Source organism: Anoplopoma fimbria, chromosome 3 (genome assembly GCF_027596085.1).
Source record: "Anoplopoma fimbria isolate UVic2021 breed Golden Eagle Sablefish chromosome 3, Afim_UVic_2022, whole genome shotgun sequence".
Classification (NCBI taxonomy): domain Eukaryota; kingdom Metazoa; phylum Chordata; class Actinopteri; order Perciformes; family Anoplopomatidae; genus Anoplopoma; species Anoplopoma fimbria.
Window position 1 is genome coordinate 13,118,144 of NC_072451.1, and position 26,875 is coordinate 13,145,018.

A 26,875-nucleotide genomic window follows, 5' to 3' on the forward strand; every position below is an offset into this window, starting at 1 on the left:
GGACTATGAGCATTAACGCATGTAAACATGTAACTGTAACTTTAGATAAAATATGCACCCGGAAAATAGCATAATAGGGCCTGTTTAATATTTGTTTATAAACAGACCTTTGCATGATTGCTTAATAACTTTTTTTCTCTTGTTTTTTTTTTATAGAAAACAACACGTTCCACACAATGGGATCAAAAGAAAAAACATTCACACGTTATTGAGTAAAGATAATAGCAGTCGGCAGAGTTGCTTTTATGATTTAATTTATTTCAACATCATCTTCACATCTGGCCAATAATAATATAAAATAATCTGTGAAAGAGTCTATCCAAAGCCCTATATAATGAGGGCTGTGTGTACAGAGGCTGCCTGGCAGCAAAGTTGTCACCTCGACCTCAGTTAATTGATGACATCATATCCTGTGATGACCTGCCAGTGTTCATCATCACCATGACTTGACTGTGTGTGTCCATCTTTGACACAGTTGGCTGCATGGTCTCAGTTCAGTGATGTCGTCTTCTATCACATTATGGTCCTATGAATAATTACAAAGTCAGCTGTTCCTCTGGATGATTTTGGGAGATAAAATAGTGCCAAACTGCAACTCTACTACAACTACAGCCAGATGACATCAGTCTTATCTGGGAAGAAATCATAAGTCTTAGTCCATCTTGCCTTGATTTTAGTGCTGTAGTTGAAAGCAGGTTAAGACTGGTCTTGTGGGAAGACGATTGGGTAGATCTGGCTGTAGTGATCCACAAAGTGGACCTCTAGGCCCTGAGTGATGTAGGCGGCCAGGTCAGAGAAGTCCTTCCTATTCTCATCTGGCATGATGATGCAGGTCACACCAGCACGACGGGCCTAATGGGGACAAAAAAATGCAGTTCAAATTCTTGAGTAACACAAACATTAGTTGAAATTCATTTCAGAATTACTTTTACAAAAAACAACTATATATTTGCAGCAGTGGGATCTAAGGCTTGTAATGCCAATTTGTCAATTCATCCAACATGTTGGCCAACGGAAACATCTAAATAACTCTCTTTAATTGTGTCCATAACAAAAATTATTGAGGGAAATTACAGAAGTTGTTCAGGTCCAAACATATATTTGAACCAGATGGTGAATCAGAAAACTAAAAATCTAATATAAAACTTGAGTTTATTCTGTGATCTGTCTTTACTCTGATATGAAACGTCAGTGATATTGAGAAACTTCAGATCAGTCTGATTAGCTGCAGCGTCCTATCAAATGAACAACAGATGAACATTGAGAGGGCGTGTCGGCCGTTAAAACAATTCTTGGAAGGCTGCTATGATGTGTCCTTGCTCATGGCTCCTCAGAAATCCCTCCTTGCTCCTCAGAACAGAAATAAGAGCTTTGGGACGGATGGCAATATGGCGGCGCAGAACAACTACCAATTCAAGCAAGGATCAAGACAATTAAGAGACTTGGGAAGTACCCAAAGCGTCACCCGTGAGGAACGTACGGTTTTGCGAGCAGAGATTTACATGCAACGCAGATGGAGGTTTAATTTGGAGTCACCTGCTACAAAGGTCAACAAATGTAGTCTGAAAGAGTTTTTAACAATTCTTTATTCAAAAGTTCGAGCACATCAGAGACTTGATCCATTCCACTGAGTAAGTTGGCAAAACAACCCATGGATTGTAATTTTTTAATCACAGAGATCTTACTGGTGTAGTCTAAAAGACTGTTGTAATTTCTAATGCACTTTAAGATAACTTGTTGTTAAAAATACAAACAGGAATACAGGATGGGTTGTGTCCTTGAAAGCATCTGCCTATTACATGTTTGAATGTGTTGAAAGTTTAATTTGTCAAGTATGTTTTCCCCAATTTTTGGCAAAACATCCTTTAGATTATTGCCTTAGCGGTTTCTTTTGTCTAAACGTTATTTTTAAGTCTTATTTTCATCTTTCCCCCTATTTTACTTATTTACTTATTGTCTTTCTCCGTGAGTTGGGGTTGGGTACAAACTATGTCCCTTTTTTGTATTGCGTCTACCTGGTTTGACTAGGTTAAATTGATATTTTAACCTTTTTTTTAACCCATTACAATTTTTCATATTGTAATGCTGGAAACAGACATTAAGGACTACCTCCCATGCCAGAAAAATAAGTACACTTATATCAGAATGTATTCTAGCCCTTTGTTATCTCTTTATTTTTTTATCATTTGATTGACTCATTACTGATATTATTTATAGTATATTTGTATAGTATATTACAGAATATTTCTCTGTTACATTCCTCTTGTGTTATTTGGTTATTTCAGTATTTCAATCCTGTTTATTTTGCTTGTTTGTTTTCTGAGTCGCTGGGACGAGTAAACTGCTAAATCACAGTGTTCAGGAACGTGTCTGTGAACGGTTTGGGGGACCTTCCTGGGGATAACGGTAGGTGCTCCAATACTTCAAACCACTGATAGAGGAAGCACCTGATGGTTGGGACCCACAGCTGACAGTGGCATATGTAAACGGGCAGGGTGAAGTTCAGGCTGCTGCCCTGTTAAAGACTGCGAGAACCTGTGGTTGTGGGTCTCAAAGCACCTATCGTCTCTGAAGGCTTTTCACATTCTGGGTTGGGAAAACAGGGGTGCCAATCTTATGTCAAGAGGCAAACCTCTGACAAGTGAAGCTGTTTGTGTGCTTCTGGGATACTGTGGCCAGTAAAGACCTATCCAAGAAACACCTAGCAGGATGTCTTAGTGAGGGCATCTCCCAAGCCTGTAGGCAGGCAGGAAGAGACCCTCCCACTATGGTCTGCGCATACTCCACATGCAGCGTGGCAGCTTTGTTTGGTGGGGTGAGTGGCCAAGATATATAAAGGCAGTTCCTAGGGCGACTCATTGCATGTTTTGGAGGCGAAGTTACCTCTGCTTTGCCCAGCTCATTAGTTGGTATGTTGAACGTCAGGCCCCTATTAGACACACTGAACAGCTGTTCGTGTGCCTCTGGGGTGGTGTGGCCAGTAGAGCCCTATCCAAGAAACACCTGGCAGGATGGCCAGTTTGTGAGTGCATCTCCCAAGCCTGTAGGAAGGCAGGAAGAGACCCTCCCACGGTCTGCACATAGTAGAGTGGCAGTGTAGGCAGCTTTGTTTGGTGGGATGAGTGTTGATATACAGTGGGTACGGAAAGTATTCAGACCCCTTTAAATTTTTCACCCTTTGTTTCATTGCAGCCATTTGCTAAAATCTCATTAATGTACACTCAGCAACCCATCTTGACAGAAAAAAACAGAAATGTAGAACTTTTTGCAAATTTATAAAAATAAAAAAAACTGAAATATCACATGGTCATAAGTATTCAGACCCTTTGCTCAGTATTGAGTAGAAGCACCCTTTTGAGCTAGTACAGCCATGAGTCTTCTTGGGAATGATGCAACAAGTTTCTCACACCTGGATTTGGGGATCCTCTGCCATTCTTCCTTGCAGATCCTCTCCAGTTCTGTCAGGTTGGATGGTGAACGTTGCTGGACAGCCATTTTCAGGTCTCTCCAGAGATGCTCAATTGGGTTTAGGTCAGGGCTCTGGCTGGGCCAGTCAAGAATGGTCACAGACTTGTTCCGAAGCCAATCCTTTGTTATTTTAGCTGTGTGCTTCGGGTCATTGTCTTGTTGGAAGGTGAACCTTCGGCCCAGTCTGAGGTCCTGAGCACTCTGGAGGAGGTTTTCTTCCAGGATATCTCTGTACTTGGCCGCATTCATCTTTCCTTCAATTGCAACCAGTCGTCCTGTCCCTGCAGCTGAAAAACACCCCCATAGCATGATGCTGCCACCACCATGTTTCACTGTTGGGATTGTATTGGGCAGGTGATGAGCAGTGCCTGGTTTTCTCCACACATACCGCTTAGAATTAACGCCAAAAAGTTCAATCTTGGTCTCATCAGACCAGAGAATCTTATTTCTCATAGTTTGGGAGTCCTCCATGTGTTTTTTGGCAAACTCTATGCAGGCTTTCATATGTCTTGCACTGAGGAGAGGCTTCCGTCGGGCCACTCTGCCATAAAGCCCCGACTGGTGGAGGGCTGCAGTGATAGTTGACTTTGTGGAACTTTCTCCCATCTCCCTACTGCATCTCTGGAGCTCAGCCACAGTGATCTTTGGGTTCTTCTTTACCTCTCTCACCAAGGCTCTTCTCCCACGATTGCTCAGTTTGGCTGGACGGCCAGGTCTAGGAAGAGTTCTGGTCATCCCATACTTCTTCCATTTAAGGATTATGGAGGCCACTGTGCTCTTAGGAACCTTGAGTGCTGCAGAAATTATTTTGTAACCTTGGCCAGATCTGTGCCTTGCCACAATTCTGTCTCTGAGCTCCTTGGGCAGTTCCTTCGACCTCATGATTCTCATTTGTTCTGACATGCACTGTGAGCTGTAAGGTCTTATATAGACAGGTGTGTGCCTTTCCTAATCAAGTCCAATCAGTTTAATTAAACACAGCTGGACTCCAATGAAGGAGTAGAACCATCTCAAGGAGGATCAGAAGAAATGGACAGCATGTGAGTTAAATATGAGTGTCACAGCAAAGGGTCTGAATACTTATGACCATGTGATATTTCAGTTTTTCTTTTTTAATAAATTTGCAAAAAGTTCTACATTTCTGTTTTTTTCTGTCAAGATGGGTTGCTGAGTGTACATTAATGCGAAAAAAAAAATGAACTTTTTCGATTTTAGCAAATGGCTGCAATGAAACAAAGAGTGAAAAATTTAAAGGGGTCTGAATACTTTCCGTACCCACTGTATATAGGACGGTTGCCTGGGCAAACGCCTTGCCCCTTCATTCTATCTGTTAGACATGATGGTGTAAAGGGTGAGTGTGTGTCAGTTGCACCTACATGTCCACATGCTCCTTGATAACCTAGATACTGTGGTGTGCAGGATGTCTACCGCTTGACGAAAGATTGTCCTTAGTGCATGGTGTGCAGCGATGCGACCCCCCACTGTCTTATTGTTGGGCCCTCTGTAGGGAAAGGAGGTATGGGAGAACAAAAAACAGACTGCACAGACTAGTCTGGCTCTGCTGCAGTAACATGAGAGATTCCCTAAAGTGAATCTGCTGCTCAGAAACAATACCACTTAAGTCAACAGGGACTACCATAATCAGCACAGGCTTTGACAAGGAACAAGTCTGTTTGGAATAAAAAAAGACGATAATCATCGTTTTGATATACTGGTACTTTGCTCGTTTAGCACCCCACCTCTATACCATTGTTGAGTTGCCGTGAAGCATTAATAAAAGGGTTGATGCAGCAGAACTAAGCATATTGGTTCTGCTGCATCTATCCTTTTTTGTCTTCATGTTCAACAATGTTATAGAGGTTCAATTTATATCGGCAGAGAACTTCTTAAACAGTTGTTTATTGTATTTTAGTCCGATTGGCTAAGATTAAACCTATTTTGACAACAGATATTGAGAAGAAAAAAAGAGAAACATTTTTCTGTGTTTTGGAACCTTATTTATTGTAGTGTGTGTCTTGTACTTACAGCGATAGTTTTCTCTTTAATTCCGCCCACTGGCAGTATTTTGCCAGTCAGTGACACCTCACCAGTCATGGCTAGGTTCTGACGCACTGGCCGGTTGGTTGCAAGTGATAACAGGGCTGTGACAATGGTGCAGCCAGCGCTTGGTCCGTCCTTGGGAGTCGCCCCCTAGGAAAAAAAGTGATGTTATTGAGAAACAGACACAGAGACACAGAGACACACACAATGAATATGCAGAAATGAAGTGTTCTCTACTATTTTGGGAGCAGCCGTCCATCCTTGTCTACTGCAGGTAACGTTAACGATGCCAATTGGGAGTTTGATAATAGGAACCAGTTAATAAATGAAAGCTATCACTTAGCTAATTGTTTAGCTGCTAATGTATTTAAAAAAATTTGTTCTTGTACGACTGCTCAAGAAATATTATTTGTTTGTTTGAATAATGAAGCAATTATGATTCTTCACTTAATTAATTGTCTTTTTTTCCCCACAAACGTATCGCTAAGAAACTGACCCGATAAGCAGAATCAATAAGAGTAATAGTATCGATATAACCCTAACAATACCCATCCCTAGTAGCTAGAAAATAATAAGTTGAAAGTAACTGATTAAGCAATAGTAATCAGGAAGTCATTCATAAACATTACTTTATTGCCAGGTTACCTCAGGGACATGCAGGTGCAGGTGGGAGTTGACCAGGAAGTGATTTTCTGGTTCCTGGGTCATCAGGAAGGCTCTGGCAAAGGTTGACGCGATCTTTGCACTTTCCTTCATTACATCCCCCAGCTGACCTGCAGAAGAGCACCAACACCTTTAACCTCATAACCCCTTGCCCTATTCCTCTGAAAAAAATGCCTAAAATAGCATACCCGAAATGAATTAGATATAGCTCCTCAACCTTAAGGCTTATATGCATATATCTGGTCTCTTTTGAAGGGTAAGAGGCAAGTTATATAGTATATATAACCATTCCAGAGCACATTGAGAAGCAATTAGGGAAAATCAAGATTTGTATTCTTCTGTTGTATTTTATCTGTTGTATGAAGTACAACTTTTAGGATTGAATTTATAAAGAAATACTCTGGTGGTCTCAGTGGTTAATTAATATACTTTATGTTCAGTTTCTGCTGAAGATATCAGGCTGGTGCTTGACAATGTTTAATTAAACTCAACCCTGAAGAGTGACTCAGTTCATGGCCTTCCTGACTAACCTGTAACTTCCAGTGACCCCTCTCCTTTAGGGTCCGCTCCTCCAGAAGGTCGCCGTAGTGAAGTCTCAATAAACAATGTCGACCCTCCTACAAAGTGAACAAATGCAGGCAGAGCTTTAGCATGTCACATTGTGTGTGTGTGTGTGTGTGTGTGTGTGTGTGTGTGTGTGTGTGTGTGTGTGTGTGTGTGTGTGTGTGTGTCTCTCTCTCTCTCTCTCACCAAGAGCAGTCCATGCCAGCCCCATAACCACTCCCGGTGGGGTGACATCATACATTCGATCCACTGTGAAAATAGGTTTACCCACATAGACCTGCAGGTTGTCGGGTGTAACAGTCACTGTGGTTTGTTCACCGCTGACAATACGGAATGCCACCTTACGAAAAACCTGACAGACAAATGAAAAGACGATTACATGCAAAAAATAAATGCTGGAGGATGTGCTACTTTCTGGTGTGACAGACAGTTACTGGTTTGCAAATCAATAAAATTGACTAAAAGTATAGTTTAGCAGGTGGCTTTCTGTTGCTCTCTGATCCATCCCCCCACCCACTGCACACGAGTAGTAGTAGTAGAACATATATGCAGGATACTTTTTATTGATTTTCTTCTGAACAGTCTGATGCATGTGAACTATAGTTTAGTACAGCCAAAACAGAATTTTACAGTATTTTACCTTTTCAACTTGTTTCTGCAGGTTCCTGACTCCTGATTCCCTGCAGTACTGCCTGATAAGCAGACTGAGGGCGTCAGATGAGATTGAGGCCTTCTCCTCAGTCAGACCACACTGAGAGCGGAGCTGAGGGACTAGGTAATGCTGGTGAGGCAGATAGACAGACAAACATAGAAATGATGTAATAGCAAGCCATATTTATTTTTTACCTACTAATTGTTAGCAAAGCTGCGCCAATATCATTACAAATATACAACAATAACCATAATCACCCACAAGGTCAAAATACATATAATATCACACCTCAGCAATAGCCAGTTTCTCCTGGGCAACATATCCAGACACATTGATCATCTCCATCCTGTCTCTGAGAGGCTCGGGGATGGTGTCAATCACATTGGCCGTGCAGATAAACAAAACCTTTATTGGAACAGACAGAGATGTGTAGGGCTTTTACATTTTTCACTTGAAGAAATGTAAAATAACTTGTTAGAAGACAACTCCACAGGAAAGCTTTAATGGTAATCTCAATGTAGCGCTGACTGAGGTAATGAAGATAAGGAGCATAGAATTCTACCTTTGACAGATCTACAGGAACATCCAGGTAGTGGTCGAGGAAGTTGGCGTTCTGTTCAGGGTCCAGAAGTTCCAGCAGTGCGGAGGATGGATCGCCCTGATAACCACGACCCATTTTATCCACCTGGTAATGACAAGTTAGCAAAAGACACATTATTATATACAGTATATATGTTTTATTTACATATGTATATGCATACAGAATTAGTAAGTAAATTAGTAATTTGTAATGTAATATGCTACATTTTGTCTTTATTTGGTTTTTCATGTTTATCAATAATGGCATATGAAAGTATACATCCATAAACACCTGAAAAGAAAGCTTGGGGATTAAGTGCAGCGGACTTTGAGATGATCACCGCCCATGGCCGACCAACCAGCCAGACCTGCCCAACCAAGCACCACCAAACTGCCCCACGGAGGACAGGGAGTAGAGGCAACATGGAAGCTAAGCTAACCTAGCTAGGACCTCAGCATGCTCCTGGCTGTCTGATGTTTTGTTACAGGTTAATAAGATGGGTGAAAGCAGCGGGAGGTCGTGAATGTTGATTCATCCCGGATCCACCTGCACTTGACATGCTGACAGCAGGACAGAGAGCAGGACTCAAGCTGGGTGGAGGTGGACTCTGTATTTACATCATGATGCTTGGTGCTCAAACACAGTCAAAGTTGCTGGTCAATAAATGCACGACAGGAATGCAATACTGTTTTTGTTTTGTTTGTCATGTGTTTGTTGTATTACAAATGGGTTACAACTGAATTTTGTTGTGCATCCCTATGTTAAATTATGACAAGAAATTATCCTTGAAATATACCTGCATCAGTGCTACCATGAGGCTGGCTAGCTAGCAGAATAATGAGAACACTGGTTTAAGTTTTACCGGAGAACCAGGTTACCCTAGTGCATTTACAAAACTGGGTCGGGAACCACAAGTGGGTCACAGGAGATTCTTTTAGGGTTGCCAAATAAATTTGCTTTAATTTTCCATAGCCTTTATACATTTTATTTATGCAGCACAACTTTGCGTTACATAAGGGAGACTGAATGTATAGTTCTGATAACTGTAGCCTACTTATAACTATCTAATATATAATATAAAAGGCAGGAAGTCTGCCTGCTGCGTTTGGTGCCTTGCAAAGCTGCGGGCCACTTTTAATCGTTCCTGTAACTGTCTGGCATATTCAGGCCTAGCCATGGTTGTCTGGTATATAGAGTAGTCGACCAGAGGCCAGCTCCAGCGAAGTTATCAGCTCTCTGCTCAACATCAACAATGCAGCAGTACAGCCGTTGGATTCTTGGAATGCACTGCGGCATGCCATGACAATGAAGGTCCCAATCACTCTGGTCTGGGGCAGTGGTGAGTGCCAACTCGGCAGTCAATGTCCGCATGAAGCATTTTAATATTCCGTAGGTGAAGCAGGGTGCCAAACTTTTTACACAGCCAAAGGAACACCTGTGATACAAAATCCCGCCCTTGGTCTGAGTGGAGCTTGAGTGGTTTTCCAAAGCAGATCCAGCATTAGTTACCTAGCCTCACCTTCCACTGCTGCGATTAAATAGACAGCTCTCTTGGCCAAGGAGGAACCATCTGCTGGGGCTAGAAGTTTGAGCAGAAACCTGTGTCTGAGAGGAGTTTTGTGTTTTTGAAGGGTCTTTATTATTTTAGATGGTAGAAAGTCCTCTTTGCAAATACATTATTTTATTAAGTTAGTTTGTTGGGGGGGGTTTATTCTGTAGATGGAAAACAAAACACTGTACAATGGCTCACTCAGACAGACAATTGAAAGGGCAAAATGTTACAAAGATCCCTGTGAGCAACAGTTGAATAAGAATAGAAGAAATCGCCAGTCATCAAAATGTATGCAGATTTGAATAGGAGTGTCAAGTGCACAATACTACAGCCTGTAAAAAGCTGGAATCAAGCTCAAAATACGCACAAAGGCAGAAATGCCCAGCGCACATTTAAAAATAAATTGGCTGTTTTTGTAAAATCTTCAGACATCTTAATGGTGCTTTTATAAGTGATCTATCTGCAATAGTTCGGTCTGAAAAGTTGTGAGTGAGGGCCAAGTTACAAAAAAAACATGACCAAGTGCTGCAAACCCTTTGCGCACAATGCACAGACCATTATTACTTAATTTTCTGCAACTCGCACCCGCTTCACTACAGACAATATAAATCAAGCTTTACGCTTTCTGGACTAGAAAAAAATTCAACATCCAAGTTGCAACAGTATTCTCTGTCATGCAAGTTTGAATAATTTCATTTTTCTAAATATCGAAGCTGATAATAACTTTCAACAATTGCAAAACAAAAATCTTTGTCATGTTCCCCAGACGTCTACTACTGACTTTGGTGATCCCACTATAAGGCTGACTCTTTTGATTTATATTGAAAGTTTTGAATGGATTACTGTGGAATTTGATGCACAAATCCATGTTCCTAGAAGAAGAATTTTAATAACCGATTCCCAGACTTTTCATTGAGCACTTTCATGTGTTATGAATTTCATTTTCTCAATATGGTAATAAGACCTGTACTTTTCTGGTCATCTGCCACTCAAAGCGCTTTAAAACTACATGTCTGGGGCAACTGTGCACAGTGCAAGAGCTCCATGTCGATGTGTCCTTGGGCAAGACACTTGACTCCAAATTGCTACTGTAGGCTGTGCGTGCAGTTACACCCATTCATACACTGATGACAGGGGCTACCATGCAAGGTGCCATCTGCCCATCAGGACTATCTAATCATTCATACCCATTCACATACCGAAGGCACAGACTGTCTTGCCCAAGGTCACATCGACATGGACTAGCGGATGGAACTGCTGAGTGAAGTACGACCAGCTCTACCACTGAGCCACAGTCGCCCTTTACTTATACCTGCAAAACTCATGACATTCCCAGCAGCCTTATCTGTACTTTCTGTATATTGGTCATTAGCAAATTTTCAAATGTGCTCATTTGGGGAAGTGCAACGACAGAACAAACATTGTGTAATTTCCTAGGTTTTTAAGAGACATAATAATGATGTGATGGTAGCATTTTAGTTTTTTGTCCAGGACTGTATTTGTTTTAGTATATAGGGTGAGTGAATGGTTAAAAAGTATATGAAATATTTGAGAGAATGGATTTAATGCTATGATTGAAGTTATCTCAAAACAAAAAATGCTTGTCAGAACATCACTTTGTGTCACCCACACTATATCAAAACAGTTTAAAAACTTCATGAAACTCCAGCCCTAGTTATATGAGTCACGTGATCTACAGGTAAGTGAAGCTAAATACCACATCAGCAGACTTACTATTGTAATATTAATGTTACTGATTTAGATTTATATTGAACTAATCAGACAAAGCTGAAGGAGCAGCACCATCATACTGACCTCGTCTATTAGCACCAGAGGGTTCTCTGTCTTGGTTTTCTTCAGGCACTGGATAATCTTCCCTGGCATTGCTCCAACATACGTTCTCCTGGAAACAAACGCATAATCACATTTCAGAAAATCATGACACCATATTAATCAAATTATAGGAAGGAATGCACAATATATGTATAAAGTATGTGTAATGAAATTATCCCTATTTTGCTTCAACACTGAATCAGTGCTGGCAGTTTATAAAACAACAGTTGAACAAATAGAACAATAACTTGTGATGTCTTTGACCACCATGCCTTCAGTAGGCTCACTTCGCCCTTCCATCTACAACCGCTGTTTAACACCGCTATACCAAGCTCGTTATGCTAATAGCTAATTGTTATAAACACAAATTGTATCTAACAAGTGACCTCAATTAGCCACTTAAATGTTTTGTCATAACATTTGTTGAATTCTTGTGGAATTTTAGACAGACAAGCCTCTGATCCTGTCCAGCAATGAGTCACTTAAATCAGCAGAAGAAAAGAGGATGAATGAGCCACAAGACTGACAGCCACTGTATTATCAGAGAACTGCCGCATTTAAACAGTCCAAGGGCTTTAGGCAACCACTGACCTTTCCAACAATATGTACATTTAGTACAATGCTTTTGCAGCATATACATGCTTGTCAATAAGTAGAGAAAGTCTGGTATTAATTAGTTTACATATCTAAATATATATACAATTATCTTTAGTTTTTACAATAATCAAACGTATGCCTTATGCTAGGGATGGTGAAGTCTCTCATTTTGCATTTGTGAGATTATTCTTGTTATCAGGCCCTGAAATTCCATATCAGTGCATCTATAGTTGTAACCAATCACATTGTAGATGCAGTTAATCCTAGAATCAGCTGTCCTTTTCCCATTGATTTTCTTAACCTTTCCCGCTCAGCACCTGACAAATACCAGAGAAAGAGCTCTGAATGTAAGCTATCATAAGGTCCCTCACTAAGGATGGCAGTATAGACTTTGAGACCTGTGTCCTTTGATCTCAGCCACATCGGTCATGCCTCCCACGCTGAATCTGTAGTACTGTCTGTTGAGGGCTCTGGCTATGGAGCGGGCAATGGAGGTCTTTCCTACACCTGGAGGACCGTAGAAACAAAGGATCTTCCCCTGGGTGGAGCCCCGCAGCTGGCTCACTGCTATAAATTCCTGCACAAAGAGGGAGAGGAAGTCAAGTCAATTCCAAAAGAAAAAGCTCTACATCTTTTGATGTGTAGATAGCTATATTTGAACATTTTTTATAAAAGTTTTCGAAAAAGTATATATCTTTTTATTTATTGTACTTTAAATGGTGTGTGAGTGTGCATTTGCTAACCAATATGCGCTTCTTTACATCATCCATTCCATAATGGTCTTCCTCCAGAACCTCATTGGCCCTTTCCAGTGATACGTTCTCTTCACTGTTGGTACCCCAGGGCATGCTGGTCAGCCAGTCCAGGTAGTTACGGGTAACACTGAAACACAGATTTGTTGTTTGTTTATGTTTGTTGTAGTGTAAAACAGAACATAAAGGATTTAAGTATCCTCAGTGTGAGAGTGAAGGACAGAACTTCATCCTACTCCCTACTCCTGTTTTCCTTTTGGAGTTGGAGCAGAGGGTGGTGCTGCTGTTTATGTATTAAAACATTGATCTGTTACCCTTTTAAATGCTGTCACTGTACTTCATTCTTTTGAATTCATTGCACTGAAAGTTATCTTATTAAGCATTATCTAGAAACATATCAATTTATAATTAAATTACTGTGGTGTGTGTATTCAGACCACCCTCAGCTGTCTCTAGTGCAACTAATAAATTAGAAAATTTGCTTGCTCAGTACAATAACTTAGATATGCTGGTTCTAGGTGATTTACCAAAATTGGTTGGCAAATGATTAAAATAATCTAAAAGAGGTGAGTGATCATCTCAGTCTGTCAAAGTTGATTGTTGAGCTGTCCAGACCAGAATTTGCAGGATCCATTAAAATCAATTAAACTTCCAATTCAATTTAATTGTATAGCTCACAATTACAATATCCTCTCATATGGCTTTACAATCTGTACAGAATACGACATCCACGGTCCTTTTACCCTGGCATCCTAAAAAGGAAAAAGGCAAGGAGCAAAGCCTGGGCGCAAGCCAAACTGAGAAATAAATGAACATTCTACTTGAGAAAAGCAAAAGCCTTATCACATAGAATTAATATCTAGCTCTTTTCGAAACCTATTAAATTAAGGAAAGCAGTTAATATAAGTAAAATCAAATCCTCCATCTCTATTCCTTCTTTTGATGCTTTAATGACTGCTTAATAAATAAGACATCAAATAATTCCCATGCTTTCCCTCAGCCAACAGCTTACTATTAAGAGACAATTATGTACACCATAACATAATGATTCTTGAACCACACCTCTCAGTTCTGTGCTGTTAGAAAGGCAATTCAACCTATCTATTGCAGGAAAGCAACTGGGGTGGATAAACTTACCTGTATTCTTAAAGCCCCTTGCCCCGTTCATTGCTTAACAAATTACAAATATCTTTTATGTCTCAATTTGTACTGGATTTATTGCCTACTTCTATTCTAAATCTTAAAAAAAGATCTACCACTTTTAAACTGTCCTGTCTTGCTTAAGCCGTACAGTCATTAGTTAATTATCAGCTCAAACAATCCTAAAGAATTTCAAATCTATACCAAATCTGGTTTCAGAGCTAAACATAGAAATGTCACTGTTGCATCTGCTGTTGACATGGAAATATTGTGCTGCCCTCTTTGAAACTGTAATTAGGGCCCGAGCACCGACAACGTCGGGCCGCGAAGGCCCTATTGAAACTGTAGTGTTTTTTATTATTAGGGCCCGAGCACCGACTACGTCGGGCCGCGAAGGCCCTATTGAAACTGTAGTGTTTATTAGTATTCTGTAAATTAATTGCCTTTTTGAGGGCCTTATCATGCTCAAAAACTCACCAAATTTGAAATTCATATCAGGACTGGTGAAAAATTTGATATTTTCAAGGTCTCCCATTTGGATATGACAAAATGGCTCGCTAGCGCCCCCTACAAAAACGACTTTTCAAAAGTAATCCATTTGGACACGGTAAGTCGATTTGACTTGAAATTTCACACACATATGCACCTTCATGAGCTCTACAAATAAGCCTCTTGGGACCCTAAGCTCCGCCTGCTGAAATTTTCTGCCATTTTGAATTTTCTGAAAAACACATTTTTGCGAACTCCTCCAAATTTCCTGTGGATCATTACTGAATCAATGTCATCAAAAGTTATCAAAAGCTTTTTCATATCTCATTTCGTTTAGAATATATGGACCTATGAACTTGATTGGGGGCGTGGCTTCCTACATCAATACACATAACATAAATACCGTTTGACCTATAACCTTGGAATTTGCAGTGTATGTCCACAATGTATCCTGTTACATACCCTTACATTTTCATTCCATTCTACCACTAGGGGGCGATACAGTCACTTTTTCAATTTGCTGCATTTTAAGGCATTTTCGTAATTTTCAGGCTTTTTCCTACAGAACTTATGCAATCGACTTCAAATTTGGTCGGGATGATCTTGAGACCTTTATGATCAAAAGTTATCAAAATGATGAGGTTTGATCCAAGGACCATTTTGTGCCAATTTTGTGCCTGTTGCCATGAAAAAGGATGTTGTTGTAACTCCAAGGTACATAGTCCAATCTGGCCAAAATCTCTTGTGAATGATGCTGGTTCAGGGCTGAACAGATTCCAATGCAAAAAAATTCACAAAAGCATAGCGCCACCTACTGGCAAAAGGAAAGGACAAGCTTTATACTTTGATGTACTGCTCCTAGCCAGTGAACCAGATCAACTCCAAATTTGGTAAGGAAAGCCTTAAGACCTTGTTGATGCATCATCCTGAATATTGTTGGATTTCGTTGAGCCCCGTTGCCGTGGCAACGCTTTGTTTGCCATGAAAATGGAAGTTGATTTTTCTGTGGCTTGGGATGCTCATGAACTCATGGATCTTCTCACACGTGTAAAAGGTGATGTAAATAAATATTTCGTATCAGATTCGTGCTTTGCCATTTACAATTGCCTCGCTAGCGCCCCCTACAAATTTTCAATTTAGCTGCCCCAGCGCTACGTTTGACCTAGATGCATGAAATTTGGTAGGCATATGTATCTCATGTGGACTTAAAAAAAAGCCTCTTGGGACCATGCTCCAAACTAAACCGGAAGTCTGCCATTGTGAGTTTTGTGTGCATTTTCATAATTTTTTCGGACATTTACGGGCGCTACACTTTGACGAACTCCTCCTAGGGAATTCATCAGATCCACTTCAAATTTGGTCAATACAATCTAAAGACCTTAGTGATTAAAAGTTATCAAAAGTTTGTTGTTTTGTGGAACGCCGTTACCGTGGTGACACATTGTTCACCATGAAAACGAAGGTGTTTTTAAAGGTCTAAAAATGCTTGAAACACAACCACACTTGGCACACACATTAAAAGTCCAAAATGTAGTTGCCTGATATGATTTTAATGCGTCAGAGTTGCAAGACGACTCGACAGCGCCCCCTACAGATCTTCAAATAAGCTGCCCAAGCGCTACGTTTGACCTAGATGCATGAAATTTGTTGTGCACATGTATCTCATGTGGACTTAAAAAAAAGCCTCTTGGGACCATGCTCCAAACCCAACCGGAAGTCAGCCATTTTGATTTCTGTATTTTTAGGCATCTAACTATTGGACACAGTGTCCGATTGTCGCAGGCGTTTGCCGCCTCTTGAGCGCGTGTCCCGCCGGTACCCGACGCGCATGCAGTGCGAGGGCCCGATCATCGCTGCTTGCCGCTTTAATTGGTATTGGTTTTGATAACATGTCCTCTAAAATGTTTCAGGACTGGCTGTCTCATAGACTGCAATCTGCGACTTTGGAAAATAATCGTTCCGTAATTTTACCACGGTCAAAAAGGGTCCGAAACACATTGTGTGTATCTAGCAAACATGTTGATTGCTTCCTTATTCATTAAATATTTTCAAAAGGCCATTTTCTATTGAATATTTTATATCTTGCCACTTTCCTCTTCACTACCGTTTGCTGGAATATTATTACTTTTCTTCGCATCGTACAACCACTGGAATAGTTTGAAACCATTGGTGGCAATCTATATTCCTGGGTCACAAATTAATTTAGTTGCAACATATCTGCAGGTTTAACAAATGATATGATCCATCTGATGTTAAACTCAGACAAGACTAAAGTTAATCCAAAAACATGTAATTTAATGATTTAGTTAGTCTAGCTGCCATTGCCCTCTAATACCATTGTTAAGAATCTCTGTGTCCCCTATTGGGACAAAAAATAAACAAGACCAACTTGAACTCTGAGGAGTGGTTGTCCAAAAGTCCCAGTTTGTTGAGTTCTTCGTTGATGACGTCCAATATGTGTTGTGGGACAGTCCTCTCTTTCAGTCTCTCTCTAAACTTCTCCTCGATAGCTTCTTTGTCCTCTTTTTCCAGACCTAGTTCCTGAAATCCCACAGCACAAGCAAATGTGCACGTTAAGAAGATACTATCACCATTGCCTAAAGTAATGTTATTACCATACAGTGGCTTCTGCAATACTTATTTTTTGGGGTTGGGTTGGGGGGATAGATACAACATGGTTAACAAGGGTGCCTGCTTATGCAATAACATAAAATAATGCTACAATAAATACTACCTATGGCAGTGTTTTATGATGGAATATGTGGCTGTTCAGATGTCTGTTGTCGTAGACTTGCTCACCATGAATCGTTGTGGTACCTGGACCGTAGTCGTGCCTCCTGCTGTGAGCCGACTGACACCCACTGCTACTTCGATTATTATTATTAGTCACATTACTATTACTATTCCCTATTTCATAATTATAATTCTACTAGAATAATTGCTGCTGTTATTATAAGTAGTCTTAATTTTTTCCTTCGTTACTCTGCTTACTACTCTTATTATATGAATCATTTATGTCATATACATTGAATGTGTATCTCTGTTATGCTGTTCATTCTGTACACATGACATCTATTGCATTCTGTCCATCCTGGGAGAAGGATCCCTCCTCTGTCGCGCTCCCATAGGTTTCTTCCTTTTTTCTCCCTGTTAAAGGGTTTTTTTAGGGGAGTTTTTCCTGTGCCGATGTGAGGGAAGGACAGAGGATGTCGCATGTGTACACATTGTAAAACCCTCTGAGGCAAATTTGTAATTTGTGATTCTGGGCTATACAAAATAAACTGAATTGAATTGAATTGAACTATTAGTTTGGAAGTTGCACTGGTGCAACATACAGGAAAATTAAGTTCCAAATATTAAGACTGAAAGACACAATGACAGACAGGCATACAACAAAGTCTGTTCTACCTTCTTAATGATCTTGAGCTGCTCCTGTAGCAGATACTTCCTGTGGGTCTGTTTGATCTTCTCCTCCACCTGAGAGCAGAGCAGGGACACAGATGAATGACAGGTGAATAGCAGAGCAGTGGCTCATAAATATTTGGTGATGACCTCCAACCTCTCGGCCCAGTCGCTGCTGCAGTTTACTAAGCTCATACTCCTTCTTCAGTAGAGACAAAGCCTTGTAGAGACGCTTCGGGATCTGCAGAGACACACAGCAAAAGGTTTAAAAGGCATGCACACTTTCAACTCATCAATAGAAGAACTAAATATAAAGATATAAACACATAGATAGAAAAGCTACGTGAAGCGTCGAAATGGGCTTACTACTGCCCCTAATGGTTGATAGGGTAAAACAAAACACCCACTTTGACTGTGGTTAACACCAACTGTAGTTAGTGTTGGTGTTTCCTTCCTTATCTGCCTCAGGCAGAAGTAACAATACAATTCCAACTTTCCGCATCAGAATGAAGAGAAACCGTCTATGTATTTGAGAAAGCCATGCAAAGTCGAGTATATAATTTATCTGAATAGAATAACAGTATATTTCAGATTAAATTAAAAGACGAAGGATCAGGATTACTTGTTTGATTTGGCAAATGGATGCCTGATCAACTTCCCCACTGCTGTAACGGAGCAGCACAGAGCCACTTGCTTAGCTTTAATATATTCTAGGAATCTTCCAGGACTGTCCATAGAGTAGACAAAATAGTCCTAAGCATGCCTTTAAGCATGGAGACTACTCACATTGATCTCTTCCAGGACGTCTTGTAACTCCTGTGACTCTGCTCCTGTCAGAGCAGCTCCCATGTCGCTGAGGTAGATGGGATTATCAACCACTCTCTGACCTGCCTGCATCATCTGGAGGACCGACTCTCTGACAATCACATTCACAAATCACATGCACATTTCACAGCACTTCTTTTTTACCTTAAATTCAAAAAAAGTAGAAGGAACTTGTTCCAGTCGCATATTTAGGTGCTGCCTTTATGAATCACATCAACTTTCAGCAGATTGTGAGCAAAAACGAGAAATAACACTGCAGTTTTGGAAAATAGACTTGTAAAGTAAATCGGATAGGAAAAGCACGGAGTGTGAATGGAGAGTTGTGTAGGTCTGTAGAGCCTAGAGCTGGAACTTGAGGTGAGTAAAACAAAGTTAACTTCAGTCAGCTAAAAACGTCAGCTAAAAACATGTTTAAAAATATATTTTTGAAAATGAATGGCAGCGACTGGATCTGATGACTTTAGATAACATTCCTTAGATATTGCACACTATGTCTTCTGGCTGTCAACACCAGCTGACCCAGTATGGAACAGAGCTGATCCAACTTGGTCACATATCACATTCATAATCAGCTCAACAGTCGTAATGTGTTACCCTGCCAAATTAGGACTGTTGAGCTAATTATTTTCAGATGCCTAAAGGGCCACAGTCAAAAGGAGAAGGACATTTTTCCTAATTAGTTTCCAATGCTCAATCTACTTTTAAATGCTGTTTTGTTTAAAAGTAGATTGGTGTCCAATTCTGCATTTCATTGTTAAATTAACCCACTACTTACACCAAACTAGGCAACTTGTTCCAACCAGATAATTAAAACAAGGAGACTCATAACCAGGATACTGCGCATGAATGTGCGGAGGTCTGACCTGATCCCGAGTCATGTAGTGATCAGTTAAATAAAATATATATTGAAGAAGGGTTAAAGCTTTAACCCGTCAAATTAAGGGTGTCTCACACAGATGCATATACTATATAAATATTGTAGCAAACATCAAACTCAACCTGTGGTGCAGGTTATTTTTTTTAACACAAAGCTAGCAGTTTTCAAACATTTCCAAATTGCTTTATGAACGTTAATGCAGACCTATAGCCTTAGCATTAATTGCATGATGATTAATGTAAATAGAAACTTAACAAATACGGGATGATAGAACAGATTGTGACAGACGAGTGACCAACGTGGAAGGCTAACCTGTAGAGGGGGTTCAGTGCAATGATGTCCCTGATTGTCTTCACTATCTCTGCTGTCAGGGCCTGCAAAACAAACACATTACAGAAATTCAAGTTTTTGGACGTTTCCATTTTTTTGTAAGACCATCTGTTTTATGACATCTGCCACAAAATCTGAAATTAATGAAAATCAATTCATGAAATTTACCATCTTACCACTCCCTACTGCTCATATTACGCGAGGTGTGTTTGTACCTTGACCTCCTCTGTGACAGTGAACTGTTCATGTTGAATGTTATCCACTTCTACCATCAGGATGTTGGAGGATGGCAGAGGCTGAAGCTCTGGACTCAGGTCTGCTTCTGAAATCTGATCAACAACAACTGAAGTAAAATCACAACAATCAACGTGAAAATAAATATAAACCACAAATACTTCATCTCCCACCACTAATGAACCAAAAATATAGCCAATTATATAGTTAAACTATTTCCTTTTGGATAACAAAGTAAATCATTTTATCTATTCTTATTTTATCTTCAGTAGTCATAATTAAATACACATGAAAAGTTAAAAGACCAAACTGCATTTACAAACCAGCGTTAAGCATGCATGTCAACCACAGATTAATTACACAGTTGACCAACACATCATGAAATAAAGTTTTACTGCCGATCGTTGTCGGTCGGTATCAGTGAAAATATAATATCATAATATGTAGGATAATATTACATCCATGATAATGCTAAATTTTGAACAACAAATCGGCAGGAGAACGTTGGCATCATCGGCGCTAACAGCTAACGTACAGTGTTGCCAGGTCAGATTGAAAGTTTCCAGTCAAATAACAAAATACCTGCCCACTTCAATAAAAACAAACCCAAATCACCACCTTGCAAGATAACCATGTAAAACATTGAAACCTTTATTGGCACATTTAAAAACACATCATAAGCATACAAAGCTTCATATCCGAATAAAATAACCAAAGATAAAATATTGGATAAATAGGCTATTGCAAACCACAAAGAGTGGAGCTAGACAACAAAATACATAAATTCCTTTGTCAATGTAATTGATGATAACATCAATGTAAGTATAACCTGTTATCCCTAACACAGTTAAATACAACTCATGTTGATTAAATATTTCTCAAATTAAATAAGTCAATAACATGAGTGAGTGGCCACAACTAGTTTACTGAATTTTGTATCTGTGTTTTTGACCATAAATTGACAGCTTGTTTGGTAATATTGTTTTCACATTATTTTCAAAACGAGCCAAATATTGACAAAATCTGACAGCCAAACGCTATTTGTCCCAGCCCAACTTAATCAAAAGAAGCCCAATTGGGTGGAAACTAGCCCAATCAGCTACACGATATTGAGTTACATAATGATGCGTTCACTCTTTTTGTGTTTGTATGTTTTTGGTGAGAAATTTGAATAAATACACTTGTTTGAAGATGTTTTCACAGCATATAGAATAGATATTCAAGAGGAAATTATGAACTGCTTAACTTCCAAACTCTAAGTAGCTTATAATACGTAATTAAAACTACTAAGTCCAAGATCGTTATCTTTAAAAAAAACAAGCTTTTATTTTCTAATCATTTGAACCGTATGTTTTTATGCAAATAAACACTATCAGAGTTTCCCAAATGACTTTGTAAGACTATGGTGGATGGACCATGGAAGGGTCTTGGGAATTATTATGAAATTGGGGCAGGACAAACAGTCCAGGTTACTGATGGAGAACAACATTGAACATTATTAACCGAACACTGTGATTAACGCTTCTTCTTTCAATCAGCAACGTTCAGCTACTTACAATTTGTCATATTCTTAAGTTTGTAAGTTTATTTTGTACAACATTTTATTTAAATGTACAGCGACCTTTTGTAAGTGTAAAGTAGGGTTAGCTCAGACACATAATGATGCTAGCATCATGCACACTACAGGTGAGGTGAAGTTGAAGAGGCCTGCATCTATTTCTCATTACAGTTTTCTTGGCGTAATAAAATGTTATTTCCCTTACATGGGGCTGAAATTGTTGGGGTTGATTTGTATAATTTACATGCGTGCTTAAACTGAAGTTGTATTGTGCAGGAGATGAGCAGACTCATCTTCTCTCCCTTGAGCTGCAAGAGGCAACTTCCCTTCAGTGAATGATTCCCACTGAATCAGTTTTTCCTCTTATTTTGCCTGTTGGTTGTCTCATTTTTGTATTTTTCATGTATATATTGGAGGCAGGGGTGATCGATTGGATGACTAGACGTCAGTGGTGTGTAACCTTAGTGCTTGCTAATGCTGGATTACCTCACCTTCCTCTCTCAGTTTATACCACTATCACTAAAAAACAAACAGAAGACAACCACTGATGTAGGCTTCAACTTGTTTTGAGGCTGGTTAGTGGCACTACAGTAATGTATGTCAAAACCCTTACACATCCTCTATAGCTTCAAGTTTTAAGATGCAGTGCTTCCCTTATATTTGCAGCATGGTCCCCAAAACTATTTATGTTATCACAGTGAGGTTCTGTGTCAAATGAGCCACAGAGGACATTGTGCGCCACAGAAGCAGAAGTTATACTACCACCAATATTCTTACCTATTTCTTTTGGTTATACTTTGGACTTAAGAAGTAACGTGAAGGAGGGAGGGGGCTTATTTACAGTTCCGGTCATCATTATGGGCATCAATTGAATTGAAGTACATAATATAGAATATCTTCTGAAAGAAAAATGAGTCTAGTGAAACAGCTTTGGTCTTTAGACACTCATGTTTGGTATAGAGCAAGGGAAAAAAAACACTGGTATTGGCAGCCTTCAAATTAGTGTAAAAAAATGAATTAAATTTGACAACCCTGTAATTAATTGTCAGTGCCCATTTTACTTTAATTAGCCATGAAGGATGACACTAATGCTTTAGCCAATGAATAATCCTTAAAAATCCACTTTTTATTCTGATGATATAAATATGGTTTATTTCCGTCAATTTCTGAAGATATTGTACAGGTTATTGAAAAGATTTCAAGGGTGCCAATAATGGATACAAGAACTGTATGTTGTGCTTCACTTAATATGAACTAAGTGAGATTATGAGATTCTTAGAGTGAGATTGTAAGTGTTTACATGCTCTCCTGTTACAGAATCATGTGGGTGAAATGGCAGTGATTTGATCAAATCGATCACCTTCTCAATCCTTCTAATTGTGGTCCTTCACTGGGCAAGGATGCAAAAGTACAGCAGAGGTTTTATATCACTAATTTGAGTGGAATGGAATAGAAAGCTTATGCTGTAACAGTCAGTTATACGTAATTAATGTTTGTCCCAAAAGATTCATTGCATCTTTGATACGAGCCTTGTTTACAGTATTGTTTTGAATTATAACCGTCTTTTCTTTTTCTTCTATTCTGGGCTTGTTTTTTTCTTCGTATGTTTGTAAAATGGCTGTACCAGTCCCTGTGATTGCCAGTGCTTAATGGTATAGCAGCGGGTTCCTGGCTTTCACAGCTGAACATTCACACTGCCTGTTCAGTCACAGGACTGTCTAAAGAAAGACTTAATACATTTTCCCATCCTGTGTTTGTATAAGAACTGATGAGTCCATTTTTTCTAATCTACATGCAAAATTCAATTTATTCAATTTTATTAAGAAAGATATTTTTAACCTCTTCTGTTATTATACCTAAATTTCAGAGGCAATATCACCATTATAATCTCTTAATGTTTTCTCCTCCTCTTTGACTTATAATTTTATTAAGGCGGTCTGAGTGTTGGCCATGTTTACGGTTTACATGTTAACTGTTTACTGTATCATTGTCCTCCTGAAATGCAGTAGAATGTAGCATCAAAATTGTACTTGCATGCAGTACTTGAGTAAACATACTTAATATGTTCCATCACTGATTAATACCATTCTGTACCAAAAAGGGCTGCGACCACATCATGTGCTGGTGCCAACAACTGAAAAAGTTCTCTCTTCACCACAATGTTCCGATACAACACCCGCAGCACTGGACAACACTGGCGGAGGCCAACACGCACTGGAAATCAGTTTGACAGCTCTCACTTTTGTCATAGAAAGACTGTATGGCTTGTAGACAAGACCTAGGTACCATGTGTTCCCGCAGTACTCCCCAGAGGTCTCCCTGCGGGACATGGTCGTAGGCCTTCTACAAATCCATAAAACACATGTAGACTAGATGGACAAACTCCCATGACCCCTCCAACAGACCTGCAAGGGTAAAGAGGTGGTCCATTGTTCCACAGCAAGAACGGAACCCGCTTTGCTTCTCCAGAATCTGAGGTTCGACAATCAGTCGGAGCCTCCTTTTCAGCTCCCTGGCATAAACTTTCTTCGCAGTGCGATACCTCGATAATCGGAGCACACTCTCCGGTCCCCAGCACCCTGGTTTGCGACTCCACAAGGACTGTCCCGGACTTCCATGCGACACCGAAGAGACGTGTCAGCAAAGAAAGCCCAACAATGTCCAGAGCCTTTGCCATCTCAGGGCGAATCTCACCCACCCCTGGCACCTTGCCGCTGACTCAACAACCTTTGCCATACATATGGGTGAGCCTTCCCCCAAGTCTTCGAACTCTGCCTCTTCTACGGAGAATATGTTGGTCGGGTTGAAGAGTTCCTCAAAGTGTTCTTTCCACCGCTCCACAATATCCTTACTCCGGGTCTGCAGTATTCCTCTCCTGCAGGACACAGCCTGAGAAGAGCCCTGTTTACCCTTTCCGCGTCATCGGGACGGTTTGCCAGAACTCCCTTGAGGCAAACCGAAAGTCCTTACCCATGATCTCCCCCAACTTCTCCCACACCCCTTGTTTTTTGCCTCAGCAACCACCGCAGCTACAGTTCCCTTCTGTACCTGGGCGACTGTGGATCAGTGGAGAGCAGGGTCGTCCTCTAATCACAGGATCGGCAGTTTGATCCCCGGCTCCGACAGTCCATGTCGATGTGTCCTAGGGGCAAGACCCTGAACCCTGAGTTGCTCCCGAAGGCTATGTGAATGTTGTATGAATGTTAGTTAGACTTAGAGTCCTGATGTGCAGGCACCTTGCATAGCCCCTGTCATCAGTGTATGAATGGGTGTGAATGGGTGAATGATATGTAATGTAAAAGTGCTTTGAGTGGTCGGAAGACCCCATCTCCCCCACCAGCTGCGGTTCCTTCCCTTCAAGAGCGGTGACATTCCACATCTCTAGAGCCAGTCTGCGATGCCAGTGGGGCGCCTAGGTCCCCGCCCTTGCCTATCCCTGCAAGTTGTGGGCCCACAGGGAGGCAGCTCCATTTAGTGTTTTCTGGCTGTGCCCGGCCGATCCCCATGTGCCAAGGCCTTGGCACCAGATGCTCAACAGTGTGTTTCCCTCCCAGGTCTGGCTCCAGAGGGGGGGCCCTGTCTTCCCTTTTCCGGACAAGGTGCTACAACTGTTGATCCGTGAATTGCTCTTAGTCTGGTGTTGGACCTGTCCAAGACATCGAACCCAGTGGATCCCATGACAGCAAGATGTTTAATCTGGGCTTTAGCGACGGCTGAGAACCCCAGCACAAGTTTCTCTTTCTAACCCTCGTTGCCTCCAACTTTCCATTAAGTCGCAGAGCTGAGCAGCCTACAGAGGGTAGCTTAAGAATTTACTGAGAGACCAAGAACCCAACCAGTAGTCCTGTGCTGGAAAAACTCAAGGTGGAACCAGGTTTTCTGTGTGTCTGTTATTTTGAGATAATTGATTACACACAACTTTATTTGAAATATCCAGCATGTGAGCATAGGGCTCCTCTATAAGACAGGCCCACAAATCAGCAAGTTATGCAGGACTCGGGCCATAGCCAATGTTGTACTTCAATGGGGCAATTTCTCGATCAATTTGTAATAAATCAACTTACCAACATTAGTGGCCCTGGTACTTTAGGGGCCACTGGGTATCAGAGTTGCCCACTTTGTCTGTCTGCTATTCCCAACCTGAGTTCTGCCTTTGATTTGTGCAACAGGTCATTCACTCAGTAACATTGAATAAATACCTCAAAAAGTGCCCAAAGCCTAGAACAATGTGTGCTGACACACTTCCAACTCTGAAGAAATACATTTGTGGCCTGACAGCTTAAATAGTTTTTTTTCAAACTTGGTGGAGGAAGGTCCAAAAGATGGCAAAAGGGTTGAATGGTCGCATGAACTGCTTAAATGTTTGTCTTAGCACTGCTTGAGAGCTACATACTGACAGCATGTGTAGAAGGTTACAAATGTGGCATGTGAGGGTCATGTTACAGACCTTGTCCTCAGGCTGCTCCGTCAGAGGACCTGGTTGGTCCTTGCGGCTGCGTTTGGCTTTGCGTCTCGATGGAGGTTTGGGTTGGGACTCTGACTCAGACTCTGACCACACAGGGGCTGACGCTGCCTCCTCAGGCTTCATCTCCAGCTGTCTTGTGATCCGTATCCTGACAGACCACAGTGTAGCAGTATCGTATATAGTGGAGGTCTACACAATGTACAGGCAACAGTGTGCCATGGGGGGCAATGTTTACAGATTTTTATTCCAACCAACCACTATACCCTTTACCCAATAGCAGCAGTAGCATCTCTAACCTGCGGTGTCCCATGACGATCATCCTCAGCTTGTCTCCCAGGTCCTGCATCTCATGAATCTGAACAAAGGTCCCTGTAGAATAGATGGCATCTAGAGACTCCACCACATCTGACTCATCACTGCAAAAGACAGAAACAATCATTGCTGCCAACACATAGAAATGGTTACCACGCAGCATGTCCAGTTCTTTGCACATTTCACTGATATCTGCAGTCATTGATTAGTATTGACACACTGCCTTAACGTATATCACATCAGATACAAATGATGGCTACGATTATTTAAAACTGGTCCGCAATTAGCACCAAACAACTCCGTACTCTGTTGTGGAGACCAATATTGAGGGAGAAATAGGACCTCTTTTCATGGCAATAAGGTATCAATACACAAACGCCAAGTATCAATCTTATATTTTATAAACTATTGATATTGCAGTTAGGGAAGTCGGGATTAACTGGGTTTATATAAATCGCAGTTTCATAAAATAAGATTTAAAGGAGCTAGATTTCTATGGTGTCCTGTTTGCGGCATTGAGATGTTTGTTTGTGTGGTGAAAT

At 40.6% G+C, this 26,875-nt stretch overlaps 1 protein-coding gene across 1 annotated transcript in view; it reads right to left on the bottom strand.

The window, feature by feature from the left end:
- Positions 1-237: 237 nt before the first annotated feature.
- lonp1 (lon peptidase 1, mitochondrial) overlaps positions 238-26,875 on the bottom strand; it is a 36,639-nt gene continuing 10,001 nt past the window's right edge. The window contains exons 3-21 of the mRNA XM_054596831.1: positions 26,318-26,437; positions 26,004-26,169; positions 19,980-20,093; positions 19,747-19,808; positions 18,519-18,648; positions 17,890-17,973; positions 17,739-17,807; positions 16,720-16,871; positions 12,693-12,831; positions 12,348-12,526; positions 11,335-11,422; positions 7,950-8,072; positions 7,676-7,792; positions 7,376-7,516; positions 6,922-7,087; positions 6,702-6,788; positions 6,154-6,281; positions 5,494-5,658; positions 238-852 (exon numbers count right to left, since the gene is read on the bottom strand). Of these exons, the coding sequence (XP_054452806.1) occupies positions 697-852; positions 5,494-5,658; positions 6,154-6,281; positions 6,702-6,788; positions 6,922-7,087; positions 7,376-7,516; positions 7,676-7,792; positions 7,950-8,072; positions 11,335-11,422; positions 12,348-12,526; positions 12,693-12,831; positions 16,720-16,871; positions 17,739-17,807; positions 17,890-17,973; positions 18,519-18,648; positions 19,747-19,808; positions 19,980-20,093; positions 26,004-26,169; positions 26,318-26,437 (2,386 nt within the window). The 3' untranslated portion in view covers positions 238-696. The remainder of the gene's footprint in view (positions 853-5,493; positions 5,659-6,153; positions 6,282-6,701; positions 6,789-6,921; positions 7,088-7,375; positions 7,517-7,675; positions 7,793-7,949; positions 8,073-11,334; positions 11,423-12,347; positions 12,527-12,692; positions 12,832-16,719; positions 16,872-17,738; positions 17,808-17,889; positions 17,974-18,518; positions 18,649-19,746; positions 19,809-19,979; positions 20,094-26,003; positions 26,170-26,317; positions 26,438-26,875) is intronic.